This window comes from Antedon bifida, chromosome 2 (assembly GCF_963402885.1).
Source record: "Antedon bifida chromosome 2, ecAntBifi1.1, whole genome shotgun sequence".
In the NCBI taxonomy this organism is placed as follows: Eukaryota; Metazoa; Echinodermata; class Crinoidea; order Comatulida; family Antedonidae; genus Antedon; species Antedon bifida.
Genome location: NC_136227.1, coordinates 32,013,966 through 32,034,592, shown reverse-complemented (window position 1 = coordinate 32,034,592; position 20,627 = coordinate 32,013,966). Strand labels below are relative to the sequence as shown.

The following is a 20,627-nucleotide window of genomic DNA, read 5'->3' as shown; positions in this document are numbered from 1 at the left end:
TCTTACCAGAGACATTTTTTTTTATTTAACAAAATGTTTGAAACTTCTGTTTGGATTGGAATAGTTTGCCATATCATATAGTAAATGCATCCTCTATCAATAATTTTAAAACCCATCTTGAAACACACTGGAAAACCCACAACCTAAAGTTTGAGCCATATAACCAAGATGTTCAAAGAGGGACTCACAAACCTTAACAGGTTTATAGTCTAAAGGTCAAGGTAAATCAAGGTAAAGCTATGTTTGATATACAGTATGTTCCAAAATGAGCAGTTTGGTTTCTAGCAATGATTATATAGGCCTATTACAATGTATTTATTGGCCTACTATGCCATTCTCTACTGTACAATTATATGGCTAAATTTTATTTTCAATTTTTCAAAAAAGTTTGATAGTGTATAGACAGAGCTTTAGACATGTTTAATACATTCTTTTTGAAGCAACCAGCTGAATTGGCTCCAGGCCTTCAGTCACTTTGGAGGGTTCACCAGTCAATCCAATTGGCACCAGGCTTTTAGTCCTATTAAACACCACAACACTGTAATAGTAGCACTTGTGCCTAACCTTAGACAATAATGCATGTTATATAACACCTAAATAAATTCCTGTCATTTGATTGGACGATTGTGGATCACATAGCGTGCAATATGTGGATCATATAGTACGCACTATTAAACGATCGTTTGTTGACATAATTAACACTACAGTTTATAAAATCCATATAAATATAACATTTAATATAATATTATTAAAAACCAAATGTTACTGTTTTAATCAATGTGAATCAAATGTAGGCCTTGGCTAGCCTAGGCCTACCTTTTATTTGATTCAAATGACAAGAGTCTAGGCCTATTTAGATGTTATATAAAACAAATAATGAATGTTTTATATTTGTGTAATGGTACAAATAATGGCATTTGGTAAATGATGAAAGGTTATATATCAACTCGGTTTCGCCTTGTTGAAATATAACCTTTCTTCATTCACCTCATGCCATTATTTGTACCATTACACTCATAAACATTCATTATTTGTATACTATCATTTACATAATTATGTAGTGTTGTGTGGCGTGTGGTGTTTAGTAGAGGACTAAACAGACTCCCACACTTTTTGGAGGGCTAAGGGCACTAGTCAATCCAAAATGCTCAATAGGCTCCTGCCTTTGGTCTCTCTGGAGTCAGTCCAAATGTTCACATAGTATGAAGAACAATCTTCAAATGAATTCTGATAATAATGATTTACTTCATGGCTAATCTGTGTTGTTGTTATAAGTCGGTTTCTCTAATCCAATCAAAGTTATCAAACTGTAAAATAGAAAAAAAAGTTATTATTATTATTATGTAATAATTAAAATGTCTAAATAAAAACCTAATATTGAGGTTTGCAACATATTCTACACGAAGAGCCTTAAACTTAAATTTATTTTTTACTACAGTAAGGAAAAAATATGTAACCATCAACTCATATTGTTTTAATACTACTGTAATAGGACAAATTATATTTATGTTTGTCTGGAGTAACAATATTATACTCTTCAGTGTAATAACTGACATGTGTGCACATACACACTTTTTAAGAAACATGAAGCATCAAGTTGATTGACGTTCAGAAATAGACCAATCAGCATCTTCCTATTATTTTACCTAATGGGAAGAATTATTAATTATCTATGTTCACATGTGAGAGGGAGGTAGTTTATTGAACTTCACAAAAACTGCGGAAGTCATCGGATATTGAAGTTTCGATTAGTAATCCGGTTTGAATAGTTCCCTTTCCTAATGTTATTGTAACACAAAGAGCCGGTCTAATAAAGGTACTTAACAAGTTAAAAAGTTGTGGGAATCGCATGATATGTCCTTTACATTATGGTATAATATCAGCAAATGGACAAATTAGGGAATTTTCGATTGCAAAATCACAACATATTGTTTACACGTGAGGAACAGATTTCATCTATAAAAGTCAAGTGAATATTGAAACTCGATTTACTGATACAACAGCAAATGACAGGGAAACATCCAGTTTACAGATCAACAGAAAAGACATTCAGAATACAACAATGTATCTCCGGTAAGTAAATTGTTATTTAAGCTTTTAATAATATTTAGGATGATATTTGGTGCTACTGTACTTTCTCACTGCTACTCTGTACTTTGACATTACTGTCTTTTACTGTAGTACTGATTTGTTAGAATTTTGTAACCTTCCTTAAACATGTTGGCAGTGGGAAGAAAAACAATATTGAAACACACAGAAGGTACAATATGGGTATACTCCAGTTAGGAATGCAATACAACTGAAGATCATTTAATACAAGTCAATTTGATGTGAAATTATTGTAAGGTAAACTTGAGTCTTGTGTTCATTCTAAACAAAGTGGAATGAGCTGTTAGGAGCTCAATGTAATAAGCCTCAGCATTATGTGGTAGGCTGGCCGATTCCTTTCCACGCCGCCTTATCCTTCCTAGCATTTTCAGGTACTCATTTACAGCTGAGTTGACTGGTAGCCGTTTTTATCTGAAAATTAACTTTGGTCTTTCTGTATGATAGTCAAGTTTCCAAATACTCTGTCACCAAACTTCTTCGGCTAACTAATTATTATATAATAATATCATATTCAAACTTCCTGTTGGGCTTATAGTATGTTGTTTCTCAGCTGGACAGCCAGACCGCTTCTTGGTCCTGGGAGAATCATATGTAGGCTGTGAAATAAAAAAGTTGCAGAATGCTGGCAGATGAAGATATCATTATCAGAAAATTTAATAAGGGATATTTTTATAAATATGGTAAATTAGATTTTGTTATTACTAAAATGGGTTAAGATGGGAAAAAGTTAACATACAGTTTTTATATTGAATTTCAGATTTAATATGATTTTAACAATTGTGATACAGATTAGTATAATCTATGTCATCAAATCAGCAGCTCAAACCAATTCTGAAGCTTGTAATAGTTGTTGTACAGCTGGGGTTCCTGGCATTCCAGGAAATCATGGTAATCCAGGTGCAATAGGGCCACAAGGAATGAATGGAATACAAGGAATGAAAGGAGAACAAGGAATTAATGGAGAACAAGGAATAAAAGGAGAACAAGGATTGAATGGAGAACAAGGAATGAAAGGAGATAATGGAAGCAATGGCTTAGATGGGACTCCTGGAAAGTTAGGACCAACTGGACCTCAAGGCCTCATTGGACTACCAGGTGCAAATGGTGTAAAAGGAGAAAAGGGTGAACAAGCTAGTCAGCAGAAATCTGCTTTTTCAGTAGTTTTTACATCAAACCCGGGTCGTCATGCCGCTAGCCCAATGAAGTATAACACAATAATTACAGATGTAGGAAATCACTACAACAAAGAAACAGGCAAGTTTGTCTGTGCAATTCCAGGTGTTTATGTATTCCAGGTGACATCAATGAAATCAGGTAGTAGTGGTCAAATTTTAACAAGAATCATGAAAAATGGGAACATTCAAATGTCCACATGGATGAGTGCTTCAGGGTATAATTCTGTAAGCACAATGGTGGTTCTTGATCTGATATCAGGTGATCAAGTATGGACTCAGCCATATAATACAGTATCCTATAACTATTTCTACAGTAGCAGTCATAGATACTGCTCTTTCTCTGGTTTCTTACTTTATGCAGCATAAAGTAAACATATACAAATACTTGTATTGTTTTAAACAATTAATTTGCAAATAGGCATCTAGAAGTCAAACTACATAAATGACACAAGGTAACATTACTATTAATTAAAATGTATTGTCCCCCAAAACATGAAAAATGAAGATAACAAACTTTGAATGCTGTAGGCTATATTGCAGTTTTAATAGAAGAACAAATTTTAAAAATAATGCTTTTACTAAATATACAGTATAGTTAAATTCAATCAAAAACCCATTTGGTGGCAGCCAATTTACCTATTCACAACTTTTTGTCAAATAAATAACCATTTTTTATGTGACTGTAACATTTTTTTTAGAAAGTTTAGTGATTTTTTATGTCAGCTTTACTTACCAGTTAAAAAATTATAGATATAACATTTATTTCATTTAAACTAAATTTTTGTAAGTATATATATTAGAAATAAAAATATTAATATTCAGTATATTGAGTGGATCATTATGTTGAACTATGAACTATATATGGTATAATTGTTAATGTGAGAAAGTTGGATAAAAATCAAATCCTCTTCTTTTTTTAAAGTTTTTAATTCTTTGTTTGGCACACTTTATTTTATAAAATTCATGGTGGTTCTTAATCTGATATCAGGTGATCAAGTATGGACTCAGCCAAATAGTTCAGGTCATAACTATTACTACAGTAACGGTGGAAGATACTGCTCATTCTCTGGTTTCTTACTTTATGCAGCATAAAGTAAACATATACAAATACTTGTATTGTTTTTAACAATTAATTTGCGAATAGGCATCTAGAAGTCAAACTATATAAATGTCACAAGCTACATTACTACTGTATTAATTAAAATGTATTGTCCCCCAAAACATGAAAAAGGAAGATAACAAACTTTGTAGGCTATTTTGCAGTTTTAATAAAGTTAATCGCTTCCATAGAAGAACAAATTTTTAAAATAATGCTTTTACTAAATATATACTTAAATTCAAATGGGTGGCAGCCAATTTACCTATCCCCACTTCACAATTCTTGGTCAAATAAATAACCATTTTTTATGTGACAATAACATTTTTTTTTTGAAAGTATAGTGATTTTTTATGTCACTTACCAGTTAAAAAATTATAACATAACATTTATTTCATTCAAAACTAAATTTTTGTATTAGTATATATTACAAATAAAAATATTAATATTCAGTATTTTGAGTGGATCATTATGTCAAACTATGAAATATATATATGTTTATGTGAGGTGAGAAAGTTGGATAAAAATCAAAGCCTCTTCTTCTTTTTTAAAGTTTTGAATTCTTTGCTTGGCACACTTTAATTTATAAAATTCATATGAATCGCAATATTGCTCATGACGACACTGGAAACCAGTTTGTTACAATTCGACAAATAACTTTTGCATAAAATACAAAACAGAGCTGAACATACCGTTAAAGGAAACAATAAATTATGATAAAAAAAATTAAATATTTAAAATACTACAAAAAATACACTAAACATAAAAGAAAACTTGACAAAATGGTAAAAAATACTGAAAAGGATTTTGAAAACTATAAAAACTAGAGAAATAAAAACACATCCAAAATATTTAGACGAATTATATACCAATGAAATATGAAGAGGCTTAAAAACAGGATAAATCATATTCATATTGACTACAGTAAGAAACAAAATATGTAAACATAAACATTTACATATTTTGTTTTACATACTGTAATGGGATGAATTATATTAATATTTGAATACAGTAAAAAATATGTAAAAATTACATATTCTGTTTTACATACTGTATGTTTGGACAAATTATATAAATATTTGACTACAGTAAGAAACAAAATAGGTAAACATAACATTTACATATTCTGTTTTACATACTACTGTAATGGGACAAATTATATTTATGTTTGGCTGGAGTAAGTATTACAATATATGCTCTTCAGTGTAATAACTGACGTGTGTGCACATACACACTTGTTAAGAAACATGAAAGCACCAAGTTGATTGACGTTCAGAAATAGACCAATCAGAATCTTCCTATTATTTTACCTAATGGGAAGAATTATTAATTATCTATGTTCACATGTGAGAGGGAGGTACTTCACAAAAACTGCGGAAGTCATCGGATATTTAAGTTTCGATTAGTAATCCGGTTTAAATAGTTCCCTTTCCTAATGTTATTGTAACACAAAGAGCCGGTCTAATAAATGATAACCACAGGTACTTGTTTGTTGAGAAAAAAACATTTAACAAGTTCGAAAGTCGTGGGAATCGCATGATATGTCCTTTACATTGTGGTGGAAATATCAGCAAATGGACAAATTAGGGAATTTTCAATTGCAAAATGACAACATATTGTTTACACGTGAGGAACAGATTTTATCTATAAAAGTCAAGTGAAAATTGAAACTGGATTTATTCATACAACAGCAGATGACAGGGAAACATCCAGCTTACAGATCAACAGAAAAGACATTCAGAAAACAACAATGTATCTCCGGTAAGTAAATTGTTATTTAAGCTTTTAATAATATTTAGGATGATATTTGGTGCTACTGTACTTTCGCACTGCTACTCTGTACTTTGATATTACTGTCTTTTACTGTGTACGGATTTGTTAGAATTCTGTAACCTTCCCTAAACATGTTGGTGGTGGGAAGGAAAAACAATATTAAAACACACAGAAGGTACAATATGGGTATACTCCAGTTAGGAATGCAATACAACTGAAGATCATTTAATACAAGTCAATTTGATGTGAAATTATTGTAAGGTAAACTGTGTCCTGTGTTCATTCTGAACAAAGTGGAATGAGCTGTTAGGAGCTCAATTCCTTTCCCAGTGCCTTATCCTTCCTAGCATTTTTAATCAGGTACCGTACTCATTTACAGCTGAGTTGTTCTTATTGAGAAATTAACTTTCTGTATGATAGTCAAGTGTCCAACCACTCGGCCACCAAACTTCTTCGGCTAACAAATTATTATATATCATATTTAAAACTTCTTGTTGGACTTAGTAATATGTTGTTTCCTTGTACAACTGGACAGCCAGGTCGCTTATTGGTCCAGAGAGAATCGTATGTAGGCTGTGAAATAAAAGGGTTACAGAATGCTGGCAGATGAAGATATCATTATCAGAAAATTTAATAAAAGGGATATTTTTATAAATGATGATGATGATAAATTAGATTTTTTTATTACTAAAATGGGTTAAGATGGGAAAAAGTTAACATACAGTTTTTATATTGAATTTCAGATTTAGTATGATGTTAACAATTGTGATACAGATTAGTATAATCTATGTCATCAAATCAGCAGCTCAAACCAATTCTGAAGCTTGTAATAGCTGTTGTACAGCTGGGGTTCCTGGTATTCCAGGAAATCATGGTAATCCAGGTGTGTCAGGGCCACAAGGAATGAATGGAATACAAGGAATAAAAGGAGAACAAGGAATTAATGGAGAACAAGGAATGAAAGGAGATAATGGAAGGAATGGCTTAGATGGGACTCCTGGAAAGTTAGGACCAACTGGACCTCAAGGCCTCATTGGACTACCAGGTGCAAATGGTGTAAAAGGAGAAAAGGGTGAACAATCTAGTCAGCAGAAATCTGCCTTTTCAGTAGTTTTTACATCAAACCCGGGTCGTCACGCCACTAGCCCAATGAATTATGACACAATAATTACAGATGTAGGAAATCACTACAACAAAGAAACAGGCAAGTTTGTCTGTGCAATTCCAGGTGTTTATGTATTCCAGGTGACATCAATGAAATCAAGGGGTAGTGGTCAAATTTTAACAAGAATCATGAAAAATGGCAATAATCAAATGTCTGCATGGATGAGTGCTTCAGGGTATAATTCTGTAAGCACAATGTTGGTTCTTGATCTGGTATCAGGTGATGAAGTATGGACTCAGCCACATAATTCAAACACTAACTATTACCAAAGTGACAGTGGAAGATATTGCTCATTCTCTGGTTTCTTACTTTATGCAGCATAAAGTAAACATATACAAATACTTGTATTGTTTTAAACGAATAATTTGCAAATAGGCATTAAAATAGTCAAACTATATAAATGCCACAAGCTAGATTATTATATATATATATATATATATTATTTTTGCAATGATAGATATTTGTGCTTGAGATGCAACAATTTAGATGAATGATGCTAATTCAAAAGAAGCTTTTTGTTAGTAATTTTTTAAGGTCAATTTTAACAGTTATAACAATTATAGATATAACATTTATTTCATTTGAGGAACTAAATTGTTTAAATACATGTTAGAAATAAAAATATTAATATTCAGTATTTGAGTAAATCTATGTTATGTTGAACTATGCAGGTGGTTCAAAAGGATTACATTTCTTTACACACTTTATTACGGCCTATTCACACTCAAATCAGTCCTAAATTAGGTTTTAATAAATTCATCCACTACAATTCTGAATTAATTAATGAAAGACTGTCAACATTCAGTTGTTTGACATTTGACCTGCAACTATTAAACAGATTTTACACATTAGATTATACTAATAGAAATATATCAGCATGGGTAACTCTGCAAGTTCCTTGTTTAAAAATCAAAGCCTCTTCTTTTTTTTGTTAAGTTTTGAATTCTTTGCTTGGCACACTTTATTTTATAAAATTCATATGAATCACAATATTGCTCATGACGACACTGAAACCAGTTTGTTACAACTTGACATATAACTTTGCATAAAATACAAAACAGAACTGAAAGTTTAGAGGAAACAATAAATTCTGATATAAATAATTAAATATTTGAAAAACCACAAAAAAGAAAACTTGACAAAATGGTAAAAAATACTGAAGAGGATTTTGAAAACTATGAAAACTAGAGAAATAAAAACACCTCCAAAATATTTAGACGAATTATATACCAAAGAAATATGAAGAGGCTTAAAAACAGGATAAATCATATACCAAAGAAATATGAAGAGGCTTAAAAACAGGATAAATCATATACCAAAGAAATATGAAGAGGCTTAAAAACAGGATAAATCATATACCAAAGAAATATGAAGAGGCTTAAAAACAGGATAAATTATATACCAAAGAAATATGAAGAGGCTTAAAAACAGGATAAATTATATACCAAAGAAATATGAAGAGGCTTAAAAACAGGATAAATCATATACCAAAGAAATATGAAGAGGCTTAAAAACAGGATAAATTATATACCAAAGAAATATGAAGAGGCTTAAAAACAGGATAAATTATATACCAAAGAAATATGAAGAGGCTTAAAAACAGGATAAATCATATACCAAAGAAATATGAAGAGGCTTAAAAACAGGATAAATCATATACCAAAGAAATATGAAGAGGCTTAAAAACAGGATAAATTATATACCAAAGAAATATGAAGAGGCTTAAAAACAGGATAAATCATATACCAAAGAAATATGAAGAGGCTTAAAAACAGGATAAATCATATACCAAAGAAATATGAAGAGGCTTAAAAACAGGATAAATCATATACCAAAGAAATATGAAGAGGCTTAAAAACAGGATAAATCATATTGACTACAGTAAGAAACAAAATATGTAAATGTAAAATTTACATATTTTGTTTTACATACTGTAATAGGATAAATTATATTAAAATTTGAATACAGTAAAAAATATGTAAAAATTACATATTCTGTTTTACATACTGTATGTTGGACAAATTATATAAATATTTGACTACAGTAAGAAACAAAATAGGTAAACATAAAATGTACATATTTTGTTTTAATACTACTGTAATGGGACAAATTATATTTATATTTGGCTGGAGTAAGTATTACAATATATGCTCTTCAGTGTAATAACTGACGTGTGTGCACATACACACTTGTTAAGAAACATGAAGCACCAAGTTGATTGACGTTCAGAAATAGACCAATCAGCATCTTCCTATTATTTTACCTAATGGGAAGAATTATTAATTATCTATGTTCACATGTGAGAGGGAGGTAGTTTATTGAACTTCACAAAAACTGCGGAAGTCATCAGATATTGAAGTTTCGATTAGTAATCCGGTTTGAATAGTTCCCTTTCCTAATGTTATTGTAACACAAAGAGCCGGTCTAATAAATGATAACCACATGTACTTGTTTGTTTAGAAAAAAACATTTAACAAGTTCGAAAGTCGTGGGAATCGCATGATATGTCCTTTACATTATGGTGGAAATATCAGCAAATGGAAAAATTAGGGAATTTTCGATTGCAAAATCACAACATATTGTTTACACGTGAGGAACAGATTTCATCTATAAAAGTCTAGTGAAAATTGAAACTGGATTTATTCATTCAACAGCAGATGACAGGGAAACATCCAGTTTACAGATCAACAGAAAAGACATTCAGAAAACAACAATGTATCTCCGGTAAGTAAATTGTTATTTAAGCTTTTAATAATATTTATTAGGATGATATTTGCTGCTACTGTACTTTAGCACTGCTACTCTGTACTTTGACATTACTGTCTTTTACTGTAGTACTGATTTGTTAGAATTCTGTAACCTTCCTTGAACATGTTGGCAGTGGGAAGGAAAAAACAATATTAAAACACACAGAAGGTTCAGTATGGGTCGTGTGTACTCCAGTTAGGAATGCAATACAAATGAAGATCATTTTGATGTGAAATTATTGTAAGGTAAATTGGAGTCTTGTGTTCATTCTGAACAAAGTGAAATGAGCTGTTAGGAGCTCAATGTAATAAGCCTCAGCATTATGTGGTAGGCTGGCCAGTTCCTTTCCACGCTGCCTTATTCTTCCTAGCGTTTTCAATCAGGTACTCATTTACAGCGGAGTTGACTGGTAGTTGTTTTTATCTGGAAATTAATTTGGGTCTTTCTGTATGATAGTCCAACCACTTGGCTACTAAACTTCAACAAATTATTATATAATAATACCACATTCAAAACTTGGACTGAGTCATGTTGTTTCCTTGTACAACTGGACAGCCAGAGGTCGCTTCTTGTTCCTGGAAGAATCACATGTAGGCTGTGAAATGAAAGGGTTGCAGAATGCTGGCTCGATAATGATCAGTGTGCAAAATATACTTTGACAAAACCCTGCTTGATAATGATTAATTGATTGCAACCTTTTTTAAAAATAAAAAAAAAATGGTATTTTTATATGTTTATAGCTTAACTTAAGTATGGTAGATAAGAGTGCAATTAAAGTGGGAAAAAGTAAACACACTGTTGTTATATTGAATTTCAGATTTAATATGATTTTAACAATTGTGATACAGATTAGTATAATCTATGTCATCAAATCAGCAGCTCAAACCAATTCTGAAGCTTGTAATAGCTGTTGTACAGCTGGGGTTCCTGGCATTCCAGGAAATCATGGTAATCCAGGTGCAATAGGGCCACAAGGAATGAATGGAATACAAGGAATGAAAGGAGAACAAGGAATGAATGGAGAACAAGGAATTAATGGAGAACAAGGATTGAATGGAGAACAAGGAATGAAAGGAGATAATGGAAGGAATGGTTTAGATGGGATTCCAGGTAAATTAGGACCAACTGGACCTCAAGGCCTCATTGGACTACCAGGTGCAAATGGTGTAAAAGGAGAAAAAGGTGAACAAGCTAGTCAGCAGAAATCTGCTTTTTCAGTAGTTTTTACATCAAACCCAGGTCGTCATGCCGCTAGTAGCCCAATGAAGTATAACACAATAATTACAGATGTAGGAAATCACTACAACAAAGAAACAGGCAAGTTTGTCTGTATAATTCCAGGTGTTTATGTATTCCAGGTGACATCCATGAAATCAAGTAGTGGTCAAATTTTTACAAGAATCATGAAAAATGGGAATACTCAAGTGTCCACAAGGATGAGTGCTGCTGGGTATAATTCTGCAAGCACAATGGTGGTTCTTGATCTGATATCAGGTGATGAAGTATGGACTCAGCCAAATAGTTCAATCTACAACTATTACTACAGTGACAGTGGAAGATACTGCTCATTCTCTGGTTTCTTACTTTATGCATCATAAAGTAAACATATACAAATACTTGTATTGTTTTAAACAATTAATTTGCAAATAGGCATCTAGAAGTCAAACTATATAAATGTCACAAGCTACATTACTATTAATTAAATGTATTGTCCCCAAAAACATGAAGATAACAAACTTTGAATACTGAAGGCTATATTGCAGTTTTAATAAAGTTAATAGCTTCCATAGAAGAACACATTTTTAAAAATAATGCTTTTACTAAATATATAGTTAAATTCAACCAAAAACCCATTGGGTGGCAGCCAATTTTCTATTTTCTATTCCCCACCTATCTCCAACAATTGTTGGTCAAAATAAATAACTACTTTTTATGTGACATTAACATTTTTTAGAAAGGTTAGTGATTTTTTAGGTAATTTTACTTACCAGTTGAAAAATTATAAATGTAACATTTATTTAAACTTATTTAGAACTAAATTTTTGTAAGTATATATTACAAATAAAAATATTAATATTCAGCATTTTGAGTGGATCATTTTTTTGAACTATGAACGATATATGGTATAATTGTTTATGTGATGTGAGAAAGTTGGATAAAAATCAAAGGATCTTCTTCTTTTAAAGTTTTGAATTCTTTGCTTGGCACACTTTATTTTATAAAATTCAGATGAATCACAATATTGCTCATGACGACTAGAAACCAGTTTGTTACAACTTGACATATAACTTTTGCATAAAATACAAAACAGAGCTGAACGTTTAAAGGAAACAATAAATTCTGATAAAAAGAATATTTGACATACTACAAAAAATGCATTAAACATAAAGAAAACTTGACAAAATGGTAAAAAATACTGAAGAGCATTTTGAAAACTATGAAAACTAGAGAAATAAAAATACCTCCAAAATATTTAGACGAATTATATACCAAAGAAATATGAAGAGGCTTAAAAACAGGATAAATCATATACCAAAGAAATATGAAGAGGCTTAAAAACAGGATAAATTATATACCAAAGAAATATGAAGAGGCTTAAAAACAGGATAAATTATATACCAAAGAAATATGAAGAGGCTTAAAAACAGGATAAATTATATACCAAAGAAATATGAAGAGGCTTAAAAACAGGATAAATTATATACCAAAGAAATATGAAGAGGCTTAAAAACAGGATAAATTATATACCAAAGAAATATGAAGAGGCTTAAAAACAGGATAAATTATATACCAAAGAAATATGAAGAGGCTTAAAAACAGGATAAATTATATACCAAAGAAATATGAAGAGGCTTAAAAACAGGATAAATTATATACCAAAGAAATATGAAGAGGCTTAAAAACAGGATAAATTATATACCAAAGAAATATGAAGAGGCTTAAAAACAGGATAAATTATATACCAAAGAAATATGAAGAGGCTTAAAAACAGGATAAATTATATACCAATGAAATATGAAGAGGCTTAAAAACAGGATAAATTATATACCAAAGAAATATGAAGAGGCTTAAAAACAGGATAAATCATATACAAATGAAATATGAAGAGGCTTAAAAACAGGATAAATCATATTGACTACAGTAAGAAACAAAATATGTAAACATAACATTTACATATTTTGTTTTACATACTGTAATAGGATAAATTATATTAATATTTGAATACAGTAAAAAATATGTAAAAATTACATATTCTGTTTTACATACTGTATGTTTGGACAAATTATATAAATATTTGACTACAGTAAGAAACAAAATAGGTAAACATAACATTTACATATTCTGTTTTACATACTACTGTAATGGGACAAATTATATTAATATTTGACTACATTTACATATTCTGTTTTACATACTACTGTAATGGGACAAATTATATTTATATTTGGCTGGAGTAAGTATTACAATATATGCTCTTCAGTGTAATAATGTGTGCATACACACTTTTTAAGAAACATGAAAGCACCAAGTTGATTGACGTTCAGAAATAGACCAATCAGAATCTTCCTATTATTTCACCTAATGGGAAGAATTATTAATTATCTATGTTCACATGTGAGAGGGAGGTACTTCACAAAAACTGCGGAAGTCATCGGATATTGAAGTTTCGATTAGTAATCCGGTTTAAATAGTTCCCTTTCCTAATGTTATTGTAACACAAAGAGCCGGTCTAATAAATGATAACCACATGTACATGTACTTGTTTGTTTGGAAAAAAACATTTAACAAGTTCGAAAGTCGTGGGAATTGAATGATATGTCCTTTGCATTGTGGTATAATATTAGCAAATGGACCAATCAGGGAATGTTCGATTGCAAAATCACAACATATTGATTACACGTGAGGAACAGATTTCATCTATAAAAGTCGAGTGAAAATTGAAACTGGATTTATTCATACAACAGCAGATGACAGGGAAACATCCAGTTTACAGATCAACAGAAAAGACATCCAGAATACAACAATGTATCTCCGGTAAGTAAATTGTTATTTAAGCTTTTAATAATATTTAGGATGATATTTGGTGCTACTGTACTTTAGCACTGCTACTCTGTACTTTGACATTAATGTCTTTTACTGTAGTACTGATTTGTTAGAATTCTGTAACCTTTCTTGTATATGTTGGCTGTGAGAAGGAAAAAACAATATTAAAACACACAGAAGGTACAATATGGGTATACTCTAGTTAGGAATGCAATACAACTGAAGATCATTTAATACAAGTCAATTTCTGTTTAAATATTCTTTTACCATTAATGTTCTATTTAGCATATCTGAAATCATTTTTTTTTTATACATTAACATTTTGTCACCGATTATTGTAAGGTAAACTGGAGTCCATTCTAAACACAGTGAAATGAGCTGTTAGGATCTCAATGTAATAAGACATTATGTGATAGGCTGGCCAATTCCTTTCCATGCCGTATTATGCTTCCTAACATTTTCAATCAGGTACTCATTTACAGCTGAGCTGTTCTTATTGGGAAATTAACTTGGGTCTTATATCATATTCAAACATCTTGTTTGGCTTAGTTATGTTTTTTCCTTGTACAACTGGACAGCCAGACTGCTTCTTGGTCCTGAGAATCGTATGTAGGCTGTGAAATAAAAGGGTTGCAGAATGCTGGCTAATGATGACATCATGATCAGTGTGCAAAACATACTTTGACGAAACTCTGTTAGACAATGACTAATGGATTGCAACCTTTTTTTTTAAATGAAAGGGGTATTTTTATAAATATGGTAGATTGGAAGAGTGCAATTATTACTAAAATTTTTTAGAGGGGAAAAAGTTAACTTACAGTTTTTATATTGAATTTCAGATTTAATATGATGTTAACAATTGTGATACAGATTAGTATAATCTATGTCATCAAATCAGCAGCTCAAACCAATTCTGAAGCTTGTAATAGCTGTTGTACAGCTGGGGTTCCTGGCATTCCAGGAAATCATGGTAATCCAGGTGCAATAGGGCCACAAGGAATGAATGGAATACAAGGAATGAAAGGAGAACAAGGAATTAATGGAGAACAAGGAATTAATGGAGAACAAGGAATAAAAGGAGAACAAGGATTGAATGGAGAACAAGGAATGAAAGGAGATAATGGAAGCAATGGCTTAGATGGGATTCCTGGTAAATTAGGACCAACTGGACCTCAAGGCCTCATTGGATTACCAGGTGCAAATGGTGTAAAAGGAGAAAAGGGTGAACAAGCTAGTCAGCAAAAATCTGCTTTTTCAGTAGTTTTTACATCAAACCCAGGTCGTCATGCCGCTAGCCCAATGAAGTATAACACAATAATTACAGATGTAGGAAATCACTACAACAAAGAAACAGGCAAGTTTGTCTGTATAATTCCAGGTGTTTATGTATTCCAGGTGACATCCATGAAATCAACTGGTGGAAAACTTCTAACAAAAATAAAGAAAAATGGGATTACTCAAATGACCACAAGGATGGATGCTGCTGGGTATAATTCTGCAAGTACAATGTTGGTTCTTGATCTGATATCAGGTGATGAAGTTTGGACTCAGCCATATAATTCAGGCACTAACTATTACTACAGTGACAGCATGAGATACTGCTCATTCTCTGGTTTCTTACTTTATGCAGCATAAAGTAAACATATACAAATACTTGTATTGTTTTAAACAATTAATTTGCAAATAGGCATCTAGAAGTCAAACTACATAAATGACACAAGGTAACATTACTATTAATTAAAATGTATTTTCCTCCAAAAACATGAAAAATGAAGATAACAAACTTTGAATACTGTAGGCTATTTTGCAGTTTTAATAAATCGCTTCCACAGAAGAACAAATTTTAAATATAATGCTTTTACTAATAAATTCAACCAAAAATCCATTGGGTGGCAGCCAATTTTCCTATCTTCCACCCCCCCCCCCCACACAATTTTTGGTAAAAGTAAATAACTATTTTTTATGTGACATTAACATTTTTTAGAAAGGTTAGTGATTTTTCAGGTCAATTTAACTTACCAGTTAAAAAATTATAGATTTATTTCATTCAAACTAAATCTTGTAAGTATATTTCAGAAATAAAAATATAAAATATTCAGTATTTTGAGTAGATCATTATGGTGAACTATGAACTATACATGGTATAATTTACCTCCGCCAAGGAGGTATATGTAATCGATCGCGTGGGTTTGTTTGTCTGTCTGTCTGTCTGTCTGTCTGTTTGTTTGTTAGCAGGATTACTCAAAAAGTAATTACAAGATCTTTACCAAAATCAATATACGGATAGATATGTGGTCAAGGACCATTCCATTAAATTTTGGGACCATTTGGGACCATGGTCCCAATTCTGGACCACTTTTTTAGTATACTATTTAGACCTGCTAGTGTTAAAAGATAGGACAGAATTTTCCAAAAGCCGGCGAGCAGTTTTAAAGTAACAAATAAACTAAAATTGCATTTTCTCGAGAACTACTTGTCCAAAAAACTTCATTTTTGTACAAGAGGCAAGAGTTATAACTTGTGAATTGTAAATTTAAAACATAATTCGATTTAATGTGCACGTTTTTTGATGCGAGTAGTTTAAAAAACCTATTTCTTTTCAAATTCACTCGTTTGATTTTCGCGTTGCTGTTCTATTGTTAGTCAACTGAAGCTATTGTTAATTGAAAGGCTTGTTACATAGCCATTACACCAAACTCGCATACACATGCTTGTAGTGAAATTAGCCTAAATCACAAACAGCATTAAGACACACACAAATATATATTTCTTTTTTACCGGAGAAATCTTACGTAGGAGAATTTCACAGTAGGCGGAGGTATGCACTCTCGGAGTGTCTTTCTAGTTGTTTATGTGAGGTGAGAAAGTTGGGAAAAAAAATCAAAGCCTTCTTTTTTTTAAAGTTTTGAATTCTTTCCTTTTATAAAATTCATATGAATCGAAATATTGCTCATGACGACACTATAAACCAGTTTGTTACAATTCGACAAATAACTTTTGCATAAAATAAAGAACAGAACTGAACATACCGTTAGAGGAAACAATAAATTCCGATAAAAAGAATGAAATATTTGACATACTAAAAAATGCACTAAAAATAAAAAAAAAACTATGAAAACTAGAGAAATAAAAACACCTCCAAAATATTTAGACGAATTATATACCAATGAAATATGAAGAGGCTTGAAAACAGGATAAATTATATACCAAAGAAATATGAAGAGGCTTGAAAACAGGATAAATTATATACCAATGAAATATGAAGAGGCTTGAAAACAGGATAAATTATATACCAAAGAAATATGAAGAGGCTTAAAAACAGGATAAATTATATACCAAAGAAATATGAAGAGGCTTAAAAACAGGATAAATCATATACCAAAGAAATATGAAGAGGCTTAAAAACAGGATAAATTATATACCAAAGAAATATGAAGAGGCTTAAAAACAGGATAAATTATATACCAAAGAAATATGAAGAGGCTTAAAAACAGGATAAATTATATACCAATGAAATATGAAGAGGCTTAAAAACAGGATAAATTATATACCAATGAAATATGAAGAGGCTTAAAAACAGGATAAATTATATACCAAAGAAATATGAAGAGGCTTAAAAACAGGATAAATCATATACCAAAGAAATATGAAGAGGCTTAAAAACAGGATAAATTATATACCAAAGAAATATGAAGAGGCTTAAAAACAGGATAAATTATATACCAAAGAAATATGAAGAGGCTTAAAAACAGGATAAATTATATACCAATGAAATATGAAGAGGCTTAAAAACAGGATAAATTATATACCAAAGAAATATGAAGAGGCTTAAAAACAGGATAAATCATATACCAAAGAAATATGAAGAGGCTTAAAAACAGGATAAATTATATACCAAAGAAATATGAAGAGGCTTAAAAACAGGATAAATCATATACCAAAGAAATATGAAGAGGCTTAAAAACAGGATAAATTATATACCAAAGAAATATGAAGAGGCTTAAAAACAGGATAAATTATATACCAAAGAAATATGAAGAGGCTTAAAAACAGGATAAATTATATTCATATTGACTACAGTAAGAAACAAAATATGTAAGTAAATTTTACATATTTTGTTTTAATACTACTGTAATGGGACAAATTATATTTAAATTTGGCTGGAGTAAGTATTACAATATATGCTCTTCAGTGTAATAATGTGTGCACATACACACATGTTAAGAAACATGAAAGCACCAAGTTGATTGACGTTCAGAAATAGACCAATCAGAATCTTCCTATTATTTTACCTAATGGGAAGAATTATTAATTATCTATGTTCACATGTGAGAGGGAGGTAGTTTATTGAACTTCACAAAAACTGCGGAAGTCATCGGATATTGAAGTTCCGATTAGTACTCCGGTTTGAATAGTTCCCTTTCCTAATGTTATTGTAACACAAAGACTAGCCGGTCTAATAAAGGTACTTTGTTTAGAAAAAAACATTTAACAAGTTCAAAAGTCGTGGGAATCGCATGATATATTGTCCTTTACATTGTGGTATAATATCAGCAAATGGACAAATTAGGGAATTTTCGATTGCAAAATGACAACATATTGTTTACACCTGAGGAACAGATTTCATCTATAAAAGTCGAGTGAAAATTAAAACTAAATTTATTCATACAACAGCAGATGACAGGGAAACATCCAGTTTACAGATCAACAGAAAAGACATCCAGTAAACAACAATGTATCTCCGGTAAGTAAATTGTTATTTAAGCTTTTAATAATATTTAGGATGATATTTGGTGCTACTGTACATTTGCACTGCTACTCTGTACTTTGACTGTCTTTTACTGTAGTACTGATTTGTTAGAATTCTGTAACCTTCCTTGAAGGAAAAACAATATTAAAACACACAGAAGGTACAATATGGGTTGTGTGTACTCCAGTTAGGAATGCAACACAAATGAAGATCATTTCATACAAGTCAATTTGATGTGAAATTATTGTAAGGTAAACTTGAGTCTTGTGTTCATTCTAAACAAAGTGGAATGAGCTGTTAGGAGCTCAATGTAATAAGCCTCAGCATTATGTGGTAGGCTGGCTAATTCCTTTCAACGCTGCCTTATCCTTCCTAGCATTTTCAATCAGGTACTCATTTACAGCTGAGTTGACTCGTAGCTGTTTTTATCTGAAAATTAACTTGGGTCTTTCTGTATATAGTCAAGTGTCCAACCACTCGGCTACCACACTTCTTCGGCTAATAAATTATTATATAATAATATCATATTCAAACTTCCTGTTGGGCTTATAGTTATGTTGTTTCTCAACTGGACAGCCAGACCGCTTCTTGGTCCTGGGAGAATCATGTAGGCTGTGAAATAAAAAAGTTGCAGAATGCTGGCAGATGAAGATATTATTATCAGAAAATTTAATAAGGGATATTTTTATAAATATGGTAAATTAGTTTTTTTATTACTAAAATGGGTTAAGATGGGAAAAAGTTAACATACAGTTTTTATATTGAATTTCAGATTTAATATGATTTTAACAATTGTGATACAGATTAGTATAATCTTTGTCATCAAATCAGCAGCTCAAACCAATTCTGAAGCTTGTAATAGCTGTTGTACAGCTGGGGTTCCTGGTATTCCAGGAAATCATGGTAATCCAGGTGTGTCAGGGCCACAAGGAATGAAAGGAGAACAAGGAATAAAAGGAGAACAAGGAATGAATGGAGAACAAGGAGTGAAAGGAGATAATGGAAGGAATGGCTTAGATGGGACTCCTGGAAAGTTAGGACCAACTGGACTTCAAGGTATAGTTGGATTACCAGGGGCAAATGGTGTAAAGGGGGAAAAGGGTGAACAAGCTAGTCAGCAGAAATCTGCCTTTACAGCAGTTTTTACATCAAACCCAGATCGTCATGCCACTAGCCCAATGAAGTATAACACAATAATTACAGATGTAGGAAATCACTACAACAAAGAAACAGGAAAGTTTGTCTGTGCAATTCCAGGTGTTTATGTATTCCAGGTGACATCAATGAAATCAAGTAGTGGTAAACTTAAAACAAGAATCATGAAAAATGGGAATGTTCAAATGTCTGCACAGATGGATGCTGATGGGTATAATTCTGCAAGCACAATGGTGGTTCTTGATTTGGTATCAGGTGATGAAGTATGGACTCAGCCAGGTAGTCCAAGCTATAACTATTACCACAGTAGCAGCCTAAGATACTGCTCATTCTCTGGTTTCTTACTTTATGCAGCATAAAGTAAACATATACAAATACTTGTATTGTTTTAAACACTTTAGATGAATGATGCTAATTCAAAAGAAGCCAGTTAAAAAATTATAGATATAACATTTATTTCATTTGAGGAACTAAATTGTTTAAATACATGTTAGAAATAAAAATATTAATATTCAGTATTTTGAGTAAATCTATGTTATGTTGAACTATGCAGGCGGTTCAAAAGGATTACATTTTTTTACACACTTTATTACAGCCTATTCACACTCAAAT

At 31.3% G+C, this 20,627-nt stretch overlaps 4 protein-coding genes across 7 annotated transcripts in view; 3 read left to right on the top strand and 1 right to left on the bottom strand.

Moving 5' to 3' along the window:
• Positions 1-1,073: 1,073 nt before the first annotated feature.
• The window catches only part of LOC144834652 (ribosomal protein S6 kinase-related protein-like), a 39,939-nt gene continuing 20,385 nt past the window's right edge, over positions 1,074-20,627 (bottom strand). The window contains exon 10 of one of the 2 annotated variants that reach the window (XM_078689540.1): positions 1,074-1,307. In XM_078689540.1, coding sequence (XP_078545666.1) covers positions 1,269-1,307 — 39 coding nt within the window. In that variant the 3' untranslated portion in view covers positions 1,074-1,268. Of the gene's footprint in view, positions 1,308-8,131; positions 8,146-20,627 lie in introns of those variants that run through there. The other variant, XR_013610991.1, reaches the window with a different exon arrangement.
• On the top strand, positions 2,013-7,927 carry LOC144834653 (uncharacterized). 2 transcript variants are annotated; one of them, XM_078689541.1, is made up of 3 exons: positions 2,013-2,073; positions 2,867-3,231; positions 7,109-7,927. In XM_078689541.1, exons 1-3 carry the CDS (start codon positions 2,063-2,065, stop codon positions 7,639-7,641), a joined length of 909 nt encoding a protein of 302 aa, XP_078545667.1. In that variant the 5' UTR covers positions 2,013-2,062; the 3' UTR covers positions 7,642-7,927. The 2 variants fall into 2 exon arrangements, with proteins under 2 accessions (XP_078545667.1, XP_078545668.1); XM_078689542.1 differs by lacking the exon at positions 7,109-7,927 and adding an exon at positions 4,273-4,634 and having other exon boundaries at positions 2,867-3,543.
• LOC144834654 (complement C1q tumor necrosis factor-related protein 2-like) lies at positions 9,610-20,571 on the top strand. 2 transcript variants are annotated; one of them, XM_078689543.1, is made up of 3 exons: positions 9,610-10,042; positions 10,884-11,248; positions 19,845-20,571. In XM_078689543.1, the coding sequence occupies exons 1-3, from the start codon at positions 10,032-10,034 to the stop codon at positions 20,372-20,374; spliced, it is 906 nt and encodes a 301-aa protein (XP_078545669.1). In that variant the 5' UTR covers positions 9,610-10,031; the 3' UTR covers positions 20,375-20,571. The 2 variants fall into 2 exon arrangements, with proteins under 2 accessions (XP_078545669.1, XP_078545670.1); XM_078689544.1 differs by lacking the exons at positions 9,610-10,042; positions 10,884-11,248 and adding an exon at positions 18,659-18,854 and having other exon boundaries at positions 19,633-20,571.
• On the top strand, positions 13,881-15,801 carry LOC144834657 (uncharacterized). The gene is made up of 2 exons (XM_078689546.1): positions 13,881-14,101; positions 14,950-15,801. The coding sequence occupies exons 1-2, from the start codon at positions 14,091-14,093 to the stop codon at positions 15,743-15,745; spliced, it is 807 nt and encodes a 268-aa protein (XP_078545672.1). The 5' UTR covers positions 13,881-14,090; the 3' UTR covers positions 15,746-15,801.